The sequence below is a fragment of the Takifugu flavidus genome, chromosome 8 (assembly GCF_003711565.1).
Source record: "Takifugu flavidus isolate HTHZ2018 chromosome 8, ASM371156v2, whole genome shotgun sequence".
Lineage (NCBI taxonomy): Eukaryota > Metazoa > Chordata > Actinopteri > Tetraodontiformes > Tetraodontidae > Takifugu > Takifugu flavidus.
The window spans coordinates 1,356,812-1,371,034 of NC_079527.1; the positions used below are offsets into that span (position 1 = coordinate 1,356,812).

The following is a 14,223-nucleotide window of genomic DNA, read 5'->3' on the forward strand; positions in this document are numbered from 1 at the left end:
GTTTTGTTGATCTGGAAAAGGCATTTGACCATGTCTCTGGGTGTATTTTATGGGAGGTGCTCCATGAGTACAGGGTTATGGACAGAATATCTAGGTGTAGCCAGGGGCCGGAGGGAGTCCGGTTTGGGAACCACAGGATTTCATCCTTGCTTTTTCCAGCTGATGTTGTCCTGTTGGCTTCCTTAAACTAGAACCTCCGGCATGTACTGGGGCGGTTTGCCGCTGAGTGCGAAGCAGGTGGGATAAAAATGAGCACCTCCATGGTTCTCAACCGGAAAAGGGTGGTTTGCCCTCTACAGGTTGGTGGAGAAGTCCTGCCTCAGGTGGAGGAGTTCAGGTATCTCGAGTGAGGGAAGGATGGAGCGTGAGTTTGACAGGCTGATCGGTGCAGCTTCTGCAGTTATGCAGTCGGTTTACTGGACCGTCCTGGTGAAGAGAGAACTTCGCTGCAAGGCGAAGCTCTCGATTTACCGGTAGTCTATGCTCTACTCTCACCTGTGGTCATGAACTTTGGGTAATGATCGAAAGAACAAGATCATGGATACAAGCAGTTGAAATGAGTTTCGTGTGTAGGGTGGCTGGGCTCTCCCTTAGAGATAGTGTGAGAAGTTCAGTCACTCGAGAGGAGTCAACTGCGGTGGCTTGGGCATCTGTTTTGGATGGACACCTCTCTAGGGAGGTGTTCCAAGCATGTCCCACCAGGAGGACGCCCCAGGGAAGACCCAGGACATGCTGGAGACATTATATCTCTCGGCTGGCCTCAGGATACTCCCTGAAGAGCTGGAGGAAGTGTCTGGGGAGAGGGAAGTCTGGTCATCTCTGGTAAATGTTACTGCCAAGGCTGAGAACTTGCAGTAGTTTGCCAGTAGTTTTGTCAGTGGTGCATCTGGATTGTAAAAACAGTAATGAGCTTTGCTGTCTTCTACAGCTGTTGTATATTGATTGGTTATCAGAGTTGGTGTTATCACGACTCTGCTTCCCTTCACACGTCTGTTATCACTGCTGCAGTTAAATTTACCACAGCACAACATGGCAGACAGGCAGGGGGCTGATAACATCAACCACACCAGCACTGAATGTGGACCTGAGCTTTTTTCTTGGTAACAAGTCTGGAAGGAAACCAAACAACTTTATCGTTGATCCCTTTGCTGTCGCAGCTGTGGGGTTTTCCCCTTCCTGTCCTGAGGGGGGCAGCGTCTGCGTCAGCCTCCCAAGTAATCAACAAGGCGCTCTTTGCAGCCGGAGCAGGTGAACAAACGTGGCGCTACTCTATCTTCATTCGTCTGTTTAAAAGTGAAGCGCTTGACTTCTCGTGGAGCTCTCGGTGGAGGAGCTGCCGTTCCTCAGCTGGCACCTCTCAGACGCCCCTGTCTAGTTAGAGCCAAGCACGATGGAGGAAATGTGGAGGTTTTACAGATACACAAGTGGTTCCAGAAGACAGTTGGGAGGGTCCGAATTGAACTGCAAAGTTCTCGGCGTTCGTCATCAACATGTTTGACTGATGTGTTCACTGGTGGGTCGGCAGTGAAATCCTGAGGTCCGCTACAAAAAAGGTCTTTGTAGAAACAGCTGTTGTCACGTGGCAGCACTGTGAACTCATTCCCAGAGCTCCCCAGGAACTCATCATTAGGTTCTGCTCCGTCTGTGAAGTAAAAAATGTCACATGTTGCAACAGACACGCAGCAGGTGTTCCAGCACCAGAGCGTGTTTGTTAGTTCACGTCATAAAACCATCTATCTTTCCATCTTGGGCTTCGTTGTCAAACAAACATTTTATTACGTTTTAGTAAATGTGCGAAAATCAGAAATAAAGTTTCTTCTTTCCTTGGGATGAACAGTTAAATGGCCACTTCCTGTTTGATGCCAGGAAGCAGCAAACAGGAAGTCAGCCAGCGGTGGCGTCGGCCGCCATCTTTGTCATCATTCCTGGTCTTGACTGCGTTTGATGTTTTTCCCAGCATGCAACTGTCACCGCCACTCGTTCGACTGTTACTACGATCCTGAGGTGGATCAGAGGAGAGGAAGTCTGGATGCCCATGGACACTACAGAGGGGGCGGAGTCTGTCTCAACTGTCAGGTTAGCAGCACAGCATAGCCACGATAGCGGTTCCATCTTCTGCTCTTTGTTCTGGGAGGATAAAATATTGGGAATATCAAAGAAAATTGTAACTGTTGTATGAATGGAGGCTAAGTTCAATAACTAACAGGGTTATTACTGTAGTTCATTGAGCATTTCTGTATCTATCTCTGTTTTTTGTCTTTCATACGTTTAGCATCACACAACTGGGGTGAACTGTGAGCGCTGCATCCCCACCTACTACAGATCACCTGACTACACCCTGGACTCCTCATTGGCCTGTTCTCGTGAGTGACAGCTGTCAGTCAGATCATGTTTCGTTCGCCGCCAACCGCTACGAGTCTGGAAGACCAACTCTGTGTGTGTGTGTGTGTGTGTGTGTGTTCTCCAGGTTGCGAGTGTGATTCCGAGTTCATGGACGGTACCTGTGAAGACTTCACCGGTCGGTGTTTCTGTAAGGTCAACTTCAGCGGTGAAAGCTGCGACCAGTGCGCCAGCGGCTTCATCAACTTCCCACACTGTTACCGTGAGTGACGTTGCCGTGGCAACGGCCCGTCCAGTCTTCTTCCTCCTTGGCTCACGAGTGCTGAGCTATTGGGTTTGGTGTTTTGCTGATTTTATCACCAGTGGTGATGACAAGTTAAAATAAATGGGCGGAGTTAAAGAGCGCAAAAGCAGAAAGAAAGCCTTCAGCTGCTCGAGCACTAGCCTAGCATCGATCAATTTTTCTTACACGTAAGGTATATTTTTGTTTTCTACTCAGCCATCCCCACGTACCCCACCGACAACAACAACGGTGAGGCCAAGCCAGCTGGAGAGATCATCAGTGAGTGGATCCCCTCCTCTCTGGATCGGTTTTGGTGAACTCTCCGTATTTACGGCGGACATTTGCTCTGTGCAGACTGTGAGTGCAGCGCAGCCGGTACCGTGGATAACTCCTGCAGGCCGCACCCTCAGACCAGGACCTGCATCTGCAAACTGGGTTTTACTGGGGACCACTGTGACACCTGCGCTGCAGGATTCCACGGACTCAACTGCCAGGGTCAGACACTCCGACATAGATATAGGAAATTAATCACACACACATACGGAACTGAACAGAAGGTTTGTGGTCAGACGAGTGTTCGGTTTCTGTCACCAAGACAGTGCATTGTCTCAGATAAGCTCCGCCCCCCCCAGAGACACACTCTTGATCTGATTTGTGTCTGGCCACACAGCCTGTCAGTGTTCTGGTCCTGGCTGTCTGGATGGGTTATGTGACACACTGACCGGGCAGGGTGTGTGTCGGACCGGTTTCCAGGGTCATGAGTGTGACCAGTGTGCACCGGGATACTACAACTACCCTCTCTGTCAATGTGAGTCCAACAATAGCTGTGCAGAGGTGTGTGTCTGAGCTTCCACGAGCGCTTATGTCACATAATCCCTGTGTGTGTGTGTGTGTGTGTGTGTGTGTGTGTGTGTGTGTGTGTGTGTGTGTGTGTGTAGTGTGTGGTTGCAGCTCTGTGGGGTCCTTACCTGAGGTGTGTGATGCATCAGGTCATTGTCTGTGTAAACCAGAATTTGATGGTCCTCGATGTGAACAGTGCAAATCTGGATTCCACTCTTACCCCAACTGCCAGGGTAGGTACCCCCCCCCCCCCCCCCTCACACACACACACACACACACACACGTCGAGGAGCTACGTGGGCTTTATTCTCAGCTGCGTCTCCTGTTTTCCCAGTGTGCACCTGTGATCCTCACACCTCACTGGACATCAGCTGCACCACATCAGGTCATTGCCGCTGTCAGCCCAATTACAGCGGTGCATCATGTGATCAGTGTGCTCCTGGTTACTACGGTTACCCCAGCTGCACACGTACGTGTTAAAGGGGGTGGGTCACGGGTCGCTCTGTGGTGGAGCCAGGCAAATTCCTTGAGCGTGTCGTGTGTTTTGTGCAGCCTGCCAGTGTTCTGCAGAGGGTTCCCACTACAGCAGCTGCGACGGTGTCACCGGTCAGTGTGTTTGTCGAGCTGGTGTGGTCGGACGCAGGTGCGACGCGTGCACGCAGGGATCGTATGGCTTCCCCAGCTGTGACGGTAACAATGCCCACACCCAGCACACAGGCGGAGGGGGGGGGGGGGGGGCAACAAGCTAATAATGGATGTCGTTGTTGTGCCAGCTGCTACCTGCCATCCTGCCGGCTCGGTGCAGCATGTTCTGCAGCCGCCCGTGGTAAGTTTGCCCGTTGCATCTCCGTCGTTCCTTGTTCAACGCTGCGCCGAACGGCGACCTCTGTACAACCGGCTGTGTGCACTTGTGGTGTTTTCAGGGCCGGTGTGAGTGCCGTCGTCACGTCGAGGGTCCCGCCTGTGACAGATGTAAACCTCTGTACTGGAAGCTGTCACCTGATATTCCTGATGGGTGCTCTGGTCAGACACACTCCATCGCTCCACATGCAACAGTTTCAATGAGTTAATGACATAAACTAAACTCTGTGTATGTGTGTGTGTGTCCTTGCAGACTGTGACTGCAACACTGCAGGTACTCTGAGCGGTGTAGCAGAGTGTGCACAGGTGAGTTCATCACAAGGTCAACCACTGTTGCTACTGTTGCGTCATGCTAACTTGGGCTGGTGTTGCTAACAGGACAGTGGTCAGTGTCACTGTAAGCCCAACGCCTGCAGTGGGACCTGTTCCACCTGTAAGGATGGTTTCTACAACCTGCAGCAGCAAAACTACTTTGGCTGTCAGGGTGGGTGTTCTTCACGCTTGGGATCTCGTCAGATTACGACGTTAGCGTACTAATGTTCTTGTGTGTGTTCCCTCAGGGTGCCAGTGTGATGTTGGAGGCTCCGAAGGTCGAGCATGTGGAGACAGAAACGGCCGTTGTGGATGCCGACCAAACGTGGAGGGACCCAAGTGTAACGTGTGAGTGTAACAGACTCCTGTTGCCTGGAAACCCCTGAGAGTTTTCTCAGAATTTAGACTGTTTTAGGAATTTTAAGGATTATTTTCCTCAGGATTCGTGGAAAGAGAGAAAAGGAAACCTCCTTGTTGTTTCCTGCACACTTGGTTTGTTTCTTCTCTGAGGTTTTGAGTTTTTGTCTTGGAGACGCCTGATTGACCGTTTTCAGCAGGAACGTTGATTGTTGTAGCATTAGCCTTTGGATTAGCATTAGCTCTGTGTTTGCAGACCTCGGAGGGACCATTATTTCCCTGACCTCCACCATCTGAAGTTTGAGATTGAAGAGGGAACTACACCTGACGGCCGACCGGTGCGGTTTGGCTACAACCTCCAGGAGTTCCCTGACTTCAGCTGGCGAGGTTACGCTCAGATGTCGCCCATCCAGGTATGACCACGGCTCGGTGTGCGTCTCACTAATAATTCCCCAACCAACCATGTTAGGACAGGACTGTGACCCATCATGGTGCATGAAATAACCCTCCCCTCCCCCGTTCAATTCATGGTTCTGAGAAGACAAACGCCGGGTTCACACTGGACCCGGAAGCATAGCGAAATTCCCGCTCGATCCTCAGCCAATTTCTCCGCGTGTGTGTTTTGGATACACCAAAAATAGTATTGCGGCGTTTTATTTTAAAAATGACTTTGACTTCCTGCCAGGCGACGCCATCGCTCATGGCTCGCGCACAAAATCACGGCAATCGCAGCCAGTGGCGGCGCTTCGGCTGGTGTGAATGACACAATCCGTTAACGTGGACTCTGACATAAAAAAAACCCGGCGCCTGCGGCGCTTGGCGGCACCTCCTGTCCAGCGTGAACCCGCCGTAAGGTTCCTTTGTATGGTGAAGGATTTAAGCTCTTGCTTCTGGTCTGCTTTTCTCTTGTTCTCTTCTCCACTCTGTGTTTTCCTGCTGCCTTGCTCACCGGTCCTCTGGCAGTCCAGAGTGTTGGTGTGTGTGTCGGTTGGCTCTCCGGACCTCTTCCATGTCGTGCTGCACTATGTTAACCGGGCCTCTGCAGAAGTTCTGGGAAGGGTTTTGGTTCTGGAGGGTGAATGGAGCTCCTACTGTGCCAACTGTGAGTGTTGCCAAACAGGAAGTGTTCTGCCAGGCTCTTGTGGTGATTGGTGGTTAGTCTCGATGGGCGTGGCTAGTCTTAGTGGGCGTGGCCTCTGCAAATCCTCCTGCTGCCTCTGCTGCTGCTGCTCAACTTTCTCCTCCTTCTCCTCCAAAACCTTCTCGCTCACATATCAGTTCAGGACGTTAACCTTTCTGTCTGCTCCTCTTCTTCTCTTTTCCTCTTGCTCCTCCTCTTTTCTCCACCTCCATCTTCTTTTCTCCACTGTGTCTCTCTTCCTGTCCTCTTCACTGTGTCTTATCCCTCCTTGCTCCTCTCCATGTTCCTCTGTTCTTCTGCCCATCCTTCACGTTCTTCTCGTCTTCTACTTGTCCTCCTTCCCTTGCACCATCTCCTCTTCCTTCCTTTTCTCCTTACTCTCCTTTCTCCTTCTCCTACCTCCTCCACTCCCATTTTCTCCTTTCTCCTCTGTCTTTCTGCACCTTCCCCCTCTTTGCTCCTCCTGTAGACTGCAGTGAAGCTTCAGGTTCACATCAGCGAGGCAGACGTCTTTCTGACTCGCTTCATTCTCAGATACATGAACCTTGAAGGCTCCACCTCCAATGGTAAAATAACAGCCTCTCAGGCCGAGCGCACAGGTAGGTCTCCACCAATCACAGCAGAGCATCACCATGACGCTGACCTTCACGTCTCTTCTCAATAGATCTGAACCAATCAGTGACTCACGTTTTACATGCTTCAGGTTCTGAACAGTCCAAGCAGATTGTCTTTGCTCCCAGCCTGGAACCAAAGTTCGTCAATGTCCCCCAGAACAACTTTGTGGAACCTTTTGTTTTGAACCCTGGAACCTGGACTGTCGTGATCGAAGCAGAAGGAATCCTGCTGGTGAGCGTTTTACCAGGACACCTCAAGATCATCTCCAGTTCTGTTTCAGGGTTGTGATTATTTTCTGTTCTTCTTCCTCTCCATCAGGATTACCTGGTCTTGTTGCCCAGCGCCTACTACGAAGCCCCCATCCTGCAAATGCGAGTCACCGACCCCTGTTCTTACGTCTCTGGACCTGACAGCAGCCAAAAGTACAAACTATACTGTGACTGTGGAGTCACAGCTCGAAATTCGTTTGTTCTTCTTCTCACTTGAGGAGAAAGTCTGAAACGCTGATGTTTTTTTGGTGGGCGTGTCTCCAGCTGTCTGCTGTACAGGTATCTGTCTCTTCACTCCGCCCCCTCCATCTCTGGAAACGACGCCAGCTGTGTGAATGACAACCATTTGCCACACCCATGCCCAACTGAGAGAGTGACCCCCCGCCATCCCGACATGGCGGTGTGTAGCGGTAACGATGTGAGTGAGCGCCGACAGGAAGTGTCCGGGTTGTTTTGACTCTTGGGGGGCACTGACTGGTGTTTCTGGGCACAGCTGACGGTTGAGCTGCGAAGCCGTCTGCCATCTGCTGGCGACTATGTGCTGGTCATGGAATATTCCAGTGAAGAAGAGTTGCCACAAACGTTGTCTGTTACGGCTAACGTGCCAGGAGCCCGAAGGCATCATCACGGCGTGACACTGCTACACTGTAGATACAGGCAAGAAACCCCCCCCAACCCCGAGATCACCTTTTTGCTGCTTTCAGCCTACTATATCAAGACAACTTGTGTGTGTGTGTATGTGTGCGCACGCACTTGTAGCTTCCTGTGTCGAGCTGTTGCCATCGACGACCACAACAGAGTAGCAGTCTTGTCCCTCCCTGCAGACACGGAGATCCGAATCACCTCTGAGCGAGCAACATTCTTCTTGGTGAGAGCAGCTGGGATCTGGTTACATGACAGAAGAGATCTGGTCACATGACAGAGCGGCTAGAGACAATAAATGCTAAATTAGGGAATCTTGATGGGGACCTGATCCTGGTATTCGATCTGTTGATCAGTCTGATATCTGTTTGTGCAGCACAAAGTTTTCCTGGTGCCTAAAGATCAGTTCCAGATGGACTTCATTGAACCTAAGGTCCACTGCATTAACACCCATGGACAGTTCTCACCTGACAGGTAAACCGCCACAAATATGGATCATGTGAGGGTTAAATCTGAACCAAATCAATCTGCATTCCAGCTCTTCGTGCATCCCCTCACGGTTCCAGACACCGTCGGACTCTGTGGTCCTGAAAGAGGGCCAGAATTCCTTGGTTCAGGACGCGTTGCTATCTGTCCCTGTGGCTCCGCCCCCGCTTGCCTCGCACCTCAGCGATGACCCCGTCTGGAGAGGTGGGGACACGCCTCCGCACGCAGCAGACAACGCTGACCATATCCGGCTGGATTCGGCGCAGGTACGCATCCTGGGAGGGAGCCTGACCAAAGTTTAAGTTTAGTTTTTAGTTTTTGGCAAATTTCCCAAAGGTCTGAGAGCATTCACACAACGGGAAGTCACACAAACACACACAAAGCTGTCATACACGATGTGTTTACCCAGAATGCAGTGGTGTACTCCAGCCGGATCCACGCCTTGGGCCGTTATGTCTTCATCATCCATTATCACCAGCCTCTACACCCCACCTACGCCGTCCAGGTCTACATCAACGGGGGGCGTATCTGGCAGGGTAAGGCCACATCATGTTTGGGGGTTCGATTCATGCTAGCTAGTGAACACGCGTGTGTTTCTCTGCCTCCAGGACAATTCAATGCCTCATTCTGTCCACACGCCTACGGCTGTCGGAGTGTCCTGGTCTCTGAGAACCAGATCATCTTGGACGTGACGGACCATGAGCTCCTGGTCACTGTCCAGATCCTTGCTAACAGAACACTCTGGCTGGTGGGTTCCACTCAACAGTCCATCTGCTCTTCTTCCTCTGCAGTTCTTAAAGACACACACACACACACACACAGCTGACCTGCAATGGTCTCCGTAATGAAATTTATTGATTTCACTCCAAACATCTGTAAATATCAATATTGCCTCGAAATCACAGCGAGCAAATGATCTGCTCATCTGTCTGACTGGCTCTGGTGTTTATGTCAGAAAGGAGGTCAGGCTCCAGCTGCCATCGTGGGGCAGAGTAAAGGCAAGGCTTCTAAAGAACATCCTCAATCTGTAACAGAGGCAGAAATAAGAACCTTAGAAGAACCTTCCAGCGCTTCTGCTGATCCTTCTGCTCTCCACAGTTTCGTCTCCAGACCATCATCATGGCCACCTTTGATCATCTCAAGTGTGTTTTTTGTGCAGGATTCTGTGCTTGTGGTTCCTGAGGCGAGTTACAGCTCCAGCTTCCTGAACGAAGAACCTCTGGACAGATCTTATGATTTCATCAGCAGCTGTGGCCAGAACAGCTTCGCCATCAGGTCTGTGGCAGGAACTGTGAGGACGAGGAGCTTTGTGCTCGTGGGTTCATCATAGAAAACAGTTCTTTCTTCTCCTACAGTCCTTCTACCTCCTCGCCCTTCTGCCTCGCTTCTGCTGTGTCTCTGTCGGCGTTCTTTAATAACGGCGCCTTGCCGTGTGGCTGCCACGAGGTCGGAGCGGAGAGCGATACCTGCGAGCCTTTCGGCGGCCAGTGCCACTGTCGGCCAAATGTGATTGGTCGAGACTGCAGCACATGTGCCACAGGCTACTGGGGGTTCCCCAACTGCAGACGTGAGTCTCATCTTCTGACCTTTATCATGGAGTCATGTGACTGAGTATGAATGATGACATCATGAGCATTTATGTCAGAAGACTCTTGAAACATGTTCCAATAATGGTAATTTCTATTTTCATCCCTCCCCAACTCTTATAATCCAGCTGTTGTTCCCTACAGCCCATAACTGCTGTTTTGCCTCTAAGGATTGTGGGTGTTGTAGTAATCCAGCTGTTGTTCCCTACAATCTGTAACTGTTGTTTTGCCTCTAAGGATTGTGGGTGTTGTAGTAATCCAGCTGTTGTTCTCTACAGCCCGTAACTGTTGTTTTGCCTCTAAGGATTGTGGGTGTTGTAGTAATCCAGCTGTCGTTATCTACAGCCCATAACTGTTGTTTTGCCTCTAAGGATTGTGGGTGTTGTAGTAATCCAGCTGTTGTTCTCTGCAGCCTGTGACTGTGGCTCTCGGTTGTGTGAACCGGTGTCTGGTAACTGCATCTGTCCTCCTCGGACCCTGCAGCCTGAGTGCACGCAGTGTGAGCCACAGACATTCGGATGCCACCCTGTGGTTGGTTGCGAGGTGTGTAACTGTTCTCGCCCAGGCGTCACCCTGCCTGACATCAACTGCGACAGGGTTAGCGGACAGTGCAGGTAAAAACGTTAAAAACCCTAAACAAACATTTGTGTCCTTGTAAGAAGGTAAATATTCACTTTTATGTCCATATTTAGATGCAAAAACAACGTTATTGGTCGTCAGTGTGACCGCTGTGCTCCTGGTTTCCATGGTTACCCTAACTGCAGACCATGTAACTGCAATGAGGCAGGAACCGAGGAGCAAGTGTGTGACTCTGTCTCAGGACAGTGTCTTTGTAAGGTGAGACCACAACGTGGTCCAAGTCCACAGACTTGGTCCAGATCTTCGTCCATTGCAGGTTGACTAATTTCTACGTCTCCTTTGGTGCTGCAGGAGAATGTTCAGGGTTCTCGATGCGATCAGTGCAAAGTTGGAACGTTCCATTTGGACCCGACCAACCCTAAAGGCTGCACCAGCTGCTTCTGTTTTGGCGCCACTGATCGCTGCCGCAGCTCTGAGAAGAGACGCACCGAGGTTTGACTATTGCTTTAATCTTTGTTCTTCTCACACATGTTTACGTGATCTCTGATCTGGGGTCCTGCAGATCATGAATATGGAGGGATGGGTTCTGCTTGGAGCTGACAGACAGGAAGTCCCGGTTACAGTGTATCCTGACCAAGACCTTGTAGAGGCTGACCTCAGTGACATTCCAGATGTTTACCAAGATCTCTACTGGCACGCTCCAAAGACATACCTGGGTGACAAGGTGAGAGGGGCAGCCACATGACGGAGCAATGCTAGCAGGCAATGACCACTGTAGCTAGTCGTGATGGTCAATGCATGTGTTCACCAGACACACACAGGCGCACACACACACACACACACGCCTGCGCAGCAGAGTAACTAATTAGAAGTTAGGACCACCTGGTTGTGCTCATCTTACACTGACAACACAGGTGGATGTTAGCTCGCCACGATGCACCTGTGGGATTTCCAGTTGACAGACAAGTTTGTCCACAAATTTGTAAAGAATTTCCCTGAATGCAGACCAGATGGATTTTGCTCTTCTGGGATCTTCCTTTTAAACCCTCTTTGCTTTTTTCAGGTGTCATCATATGGAGGTTACCTGAGGTATCGTCTGTACACTCAGACCATGAGAGGAGACGTGTTGTCCCTGCCGGCAGAGGCCTCCAGACCGGACATCCTCCTCAAGGTGCTGGACAGAGTCCTGGGTCTCACTGCAGTCAAACCAAAATGTTCTAACAGCAAATGTTCTGGTTCTTCAGGGAAATCAGATGACGCTGGTCTTCATGGAGAGAGAGTACTCCACACCCGAAGAACCTCACCTGGGGATCGTCCACATCGTTGAGGTAGGAAGGTTCTCAGCGATCAGCAGCAACGGTCCCAAGCAAAGCTGTTACTGAGCATTGATGATGGAGAGCTGCCATTAGAGCTGCCAGTAGAGCTGCCAGTAGAGCTGCCATTAGAGCTGCCATAGAGCTGCCAGTAGAGCTGCCATTAGAGCTGCCTATAGAGCTGCCAGTAGAGCTGCCATTAGAGCTGCCATTAGAGCTGCCAGTAGAGCTGCCATTAGAGCTGCTATAGAGCTGCCATTAGAGCTGCCATTAGAGCTGCCAGTAGAGCTGCCAATAGAGCTGCCAATAGAGCTGCCAGTAGAGCTGCCAGTAGAGCTGCCATTAGAGCTGCCAGTAGAGCTGCCATTAGAGCTGCTATAGAGCTGCCAATAGAGCTGCCAATAGAGCTGCCATTAGAGCTGCCTATAGAGCTCCATTAGAGCTGCCAGTAGAGCTGCCTATAGAGCTGCCATAGAGCTGCCAGTAGAGCTGCCTATAGAGCTCCATTAGAGCTGCCATTAGAGCTGCCAGTAGAGCTGCCTATAGAGCTGCCAGTAGAGCTGCCAGTAGAGCTGCCATTAGAGCTGCCAGTAGAGCTGCCTATAGAGCTCCATTAGAGCTGCCATTAGAGCTGCCAGTAGAGCTGCCTATAGAGCTGCAGTAGAGCTGCCAGTAGAGCTGCTATAGAGCTGCCAGTAGAGCTGCCAGTAGAGCTGCCTATAGAGCTCCATTAGAGCTGCCAGTAGAGCTGCCATTAGAGCTGCCATTAGAGCTGCCTATAGAGCTGCCATTAGAGCTGCCAGTAGAGCTGCCATTAGAGCTGCCAGTAGAGCTGCCTATAGAGCTGCCATTAGAGCTGCCAGTAGAGCTGCCATTAGAGCTGCCTATAGAGCTGCCATTAGAGCTGCCATTAGAGCTGCCAGTAGAGCTGCCATTAGAGCTGCCTATAGAGCTCCAGTAGAGCTGCCATTAGAGCTGCCAGTAGAGCTGCCTATAGAGCTCCATTAGAGCTGCCATTAGAGCTGCCAATAGAGCTGCCAGCTCCTGACATCAATATTCTTTCTGCCTCCCACCACAGGGAAGTTTCCGTCACGCCCGGACTGGTAACGTGGTGTCTCGTGAGGAGCTGATGATGGTTCTCGCAGCTCTGGACTCTCTCCTGATCCGAGCTCTTCATTCTCAGTTTGCTCACACGGTGTCGCTCCGCGGCGCCGTCTTAGAGGGCGCCAAAACACTCCCCACCGGCCGCCACGCGAACAACGTAGAAATCTGCATGTGTCCCGCCAACTACCTGGGAGACTCGTGCCAGGTAGACTAAGCTGGTTCTTAACAAGTTTGGGTGTTTTTGTACGGATTTGGACTGAAATCCTTGTGTGATGTTGGTGCAGGAATGTGCTCCAGGTTACTACAGAGATACCATCGGTCTGTTTCTTGGAAAATGCGTTCCCTGTAACTGCAACGGTCACTCGGACCGCTGTTTGGATGGCTCTGGAACCTGTGTGGTGAGAAAAAAAACGCTCGCAGCCGCAAAAGCTTCACCAATCACGGCACATTATTTCAATCAGGAGAGTAAAAAAATACCTATAAAGAGCTGTAAGAAAACATCTGTGAAATATTTGACCTTTGACCCGCAACACCAGGACTTTACAGTCTTCCTCTCTCTTGGTTTCACTCAGATTGAAATTCATATGTATTTACATCTTTACATTTCTCACAATTGACCACTTTTGCACACTTGTTCATCACCCAACAGGATTGTCAACATAACACGGCCGGAGACCACTGTGAGAAGTGTCAGGGTGGTTTCCATGGCAACGGCAGTGTGGATGGCCAGGCGGTGTGGTGCTCCAGCTGTCCTTGTCCGCTCACAGTCCCGTCCAACAAGTGGGTCCTTTTTCTTCCATCTGTATTTCCTGGTGGTGAAGAGCCATTGTAAAACCCCTGCTTGTGTGTGTGTGTGTGTGTGTGTGTGTGTGTGTGTGTGTGTGTGTGTGTGTGTGTGTGTGTGTGTGTGTGTAGTTTTGCCGAAGGTTGTGTGCAGAAGAGCGACAGGATGCAGTGTCTGTGCATGGCCGGCTACACTGGAGCCAAGTGTGAACGGTAAATCCTGCTGACATCACCGTGGCAACATCGCCGTCACCATGACAGCCAAATAAATCCCAACACCTTACGTCACCATGCCTTCCCATTTCGGATAAAGTCCAGCAAGTCCCTGATGATCATTGATGATCTTTGATGGTCTGATTGAAGCTAAAGCTTCAAAGCTAAAGCTAACATCTGCGCTGGCTTCCTCGACTGGATTTGCTTCATTTATTAAAATTTCTTATATTATTAACAAGCCTGATGTGGATACAGGTGTACCCCTGGTTACTACGGCAACCCCATGGTGTTGGGCAGCAAGTGTCAGCCATGCCATTGCCATGGCAACACGGACCCCAACATGCTGTTCACCGACTGTCACCCCCTGACCGGCGAGTGTCTGAACTGCATGCACAACACAGCCGGGCTTCACTGTGACGTCTGCGCTCCAGGTTTCTATGGCGACGCCGTCACTGCCAAAAACTGCACAAGTGAGTGATGGATTTTGAAGCCGTGGTCA

The 14,223-nt window shown here is 50.8% G+C and overlaps 1 protein-coding gene across 1 annotated transcript in view; it reads left to right on the forward strand.

The window, feature by feature from the left end:
• The window catches only part of lama5 (laminin, alpha 5), a 45,665-nt gene that overhangs the window by 15,983 nt on the left and 15,459 nt on the right, over positions 1-14,223 (forward strand). The window contains exons 8-45 of the mRNA XM_057041291.1: positions 1,958-2,076; positions 2,273-2,363; positions 2,468-2,602; positions 2,840-2,902; positions 2,978-3,118; positions 3,294-3,431; positions 3,562-3,696; positions 3,798-3,932; positions 4,016-4,153; positions 4,237-4,289; positions 4,387-4,486; positions 4,578-4,630; positions 4,703-4,808; positions 4,885-4,984; positions 5,250-5,406; positions 6,604-6,733; positions 6,838-6,980; positions 7,068-7,171; positions 7,283-7,436; positions 7,512-7,675; positions 7,778-7,886; positions 8,037-8,134; positions 8,199-8,412; positions 8,556-8,682; positions 8,755-8,894; positions 9,306-9,421; positions 9,502-9,713; positions 10,145-10,346; positions 10,425-10,569; positions 10,663-10,803; positions 10,874-11,035; positions 11,375-11,482; positions 11,556-11,639; positions 12,703-12,933; positions 13,013-13,126; positions 13,378-13,508; positions 13,644-13,724; positions 13,980-14,194. Coding sequence (XP_056897271.1) covers positions 1,958-2,076; positions 2,273-2,363; positions 2,468-2,602; positions 2,840-2,902; positions 2,978-3,118; positions 3,294-3,431; positions 3,562-3,696; positions 3,798-3,932; positions 4,016-4,153; positions 4,237-4,289; positions 4,387-4,486; positions 4,578-4,630; positions 4,703-4,808; positions 4,885-4,984; positions 5,250-5,406; positions 6,604-6,733; positions 6,838-6,980; positions 7,068-7,171; positions 7,283-7,436; positions 7,512-7,675; positions 7,778-7,886; positions 8,037-8,134; positions 8,199-8,412; positions 8,556-8,682; positions 8,755-8,894; positions 9,306-9,421; positions 9,502-9,713; positions 10,145-10,346; positions 10,425-10,569; positions 10,663-10,803; positions 10,874-11,035; positions 11,375-11,482; positions 11,556-11,639; positions 12,703-12,933; positions 13,013-13,126; positions 13,378-13,508; positions 13,644-13,724; positions 13,980-14,194 — 4,989 coding nt within the window. The remainder of the gene's footprint in view (positions 1-1,957; positions 2,077-2,272; positions 2,364-2,467; positions 2,603-2,839; positions 2,903-2,977; positions 3,119-3,293; positions 3,432-3,561; positions 3,697-3,797; positions 3,933-4,015; positions 4,154-4,236; positions 4,290-4,386; positions 4,487-4,577; positions 4,631-4,702; positions 4,809-4,884; positions 4,985-5,249; positions 5,407-6,603; positions 6,734-6,837; positions 6,981-7,067; positions 7,172-7,282; positions 7,437-7,511; positions 7,676-7,777; positions 7,887-8,036; positions 8,135-8,198; positions 8,413-8,555; positions 8,683-8,754; positions 8,895-9,305; positions 9,422-9,501; positions 9,714-10,144; positions 10,347-10,424; positions 10,570-10,662; positions 10,804-10,873; positions 11,036-11,374; positions 11,483-11,555; positions 11,640-12,702; positions 12,934-13,012; positions 13,127-13,377; positions 13,509-13,643; positions 13,725-13,979; positions 14,195-14,223) is intronic.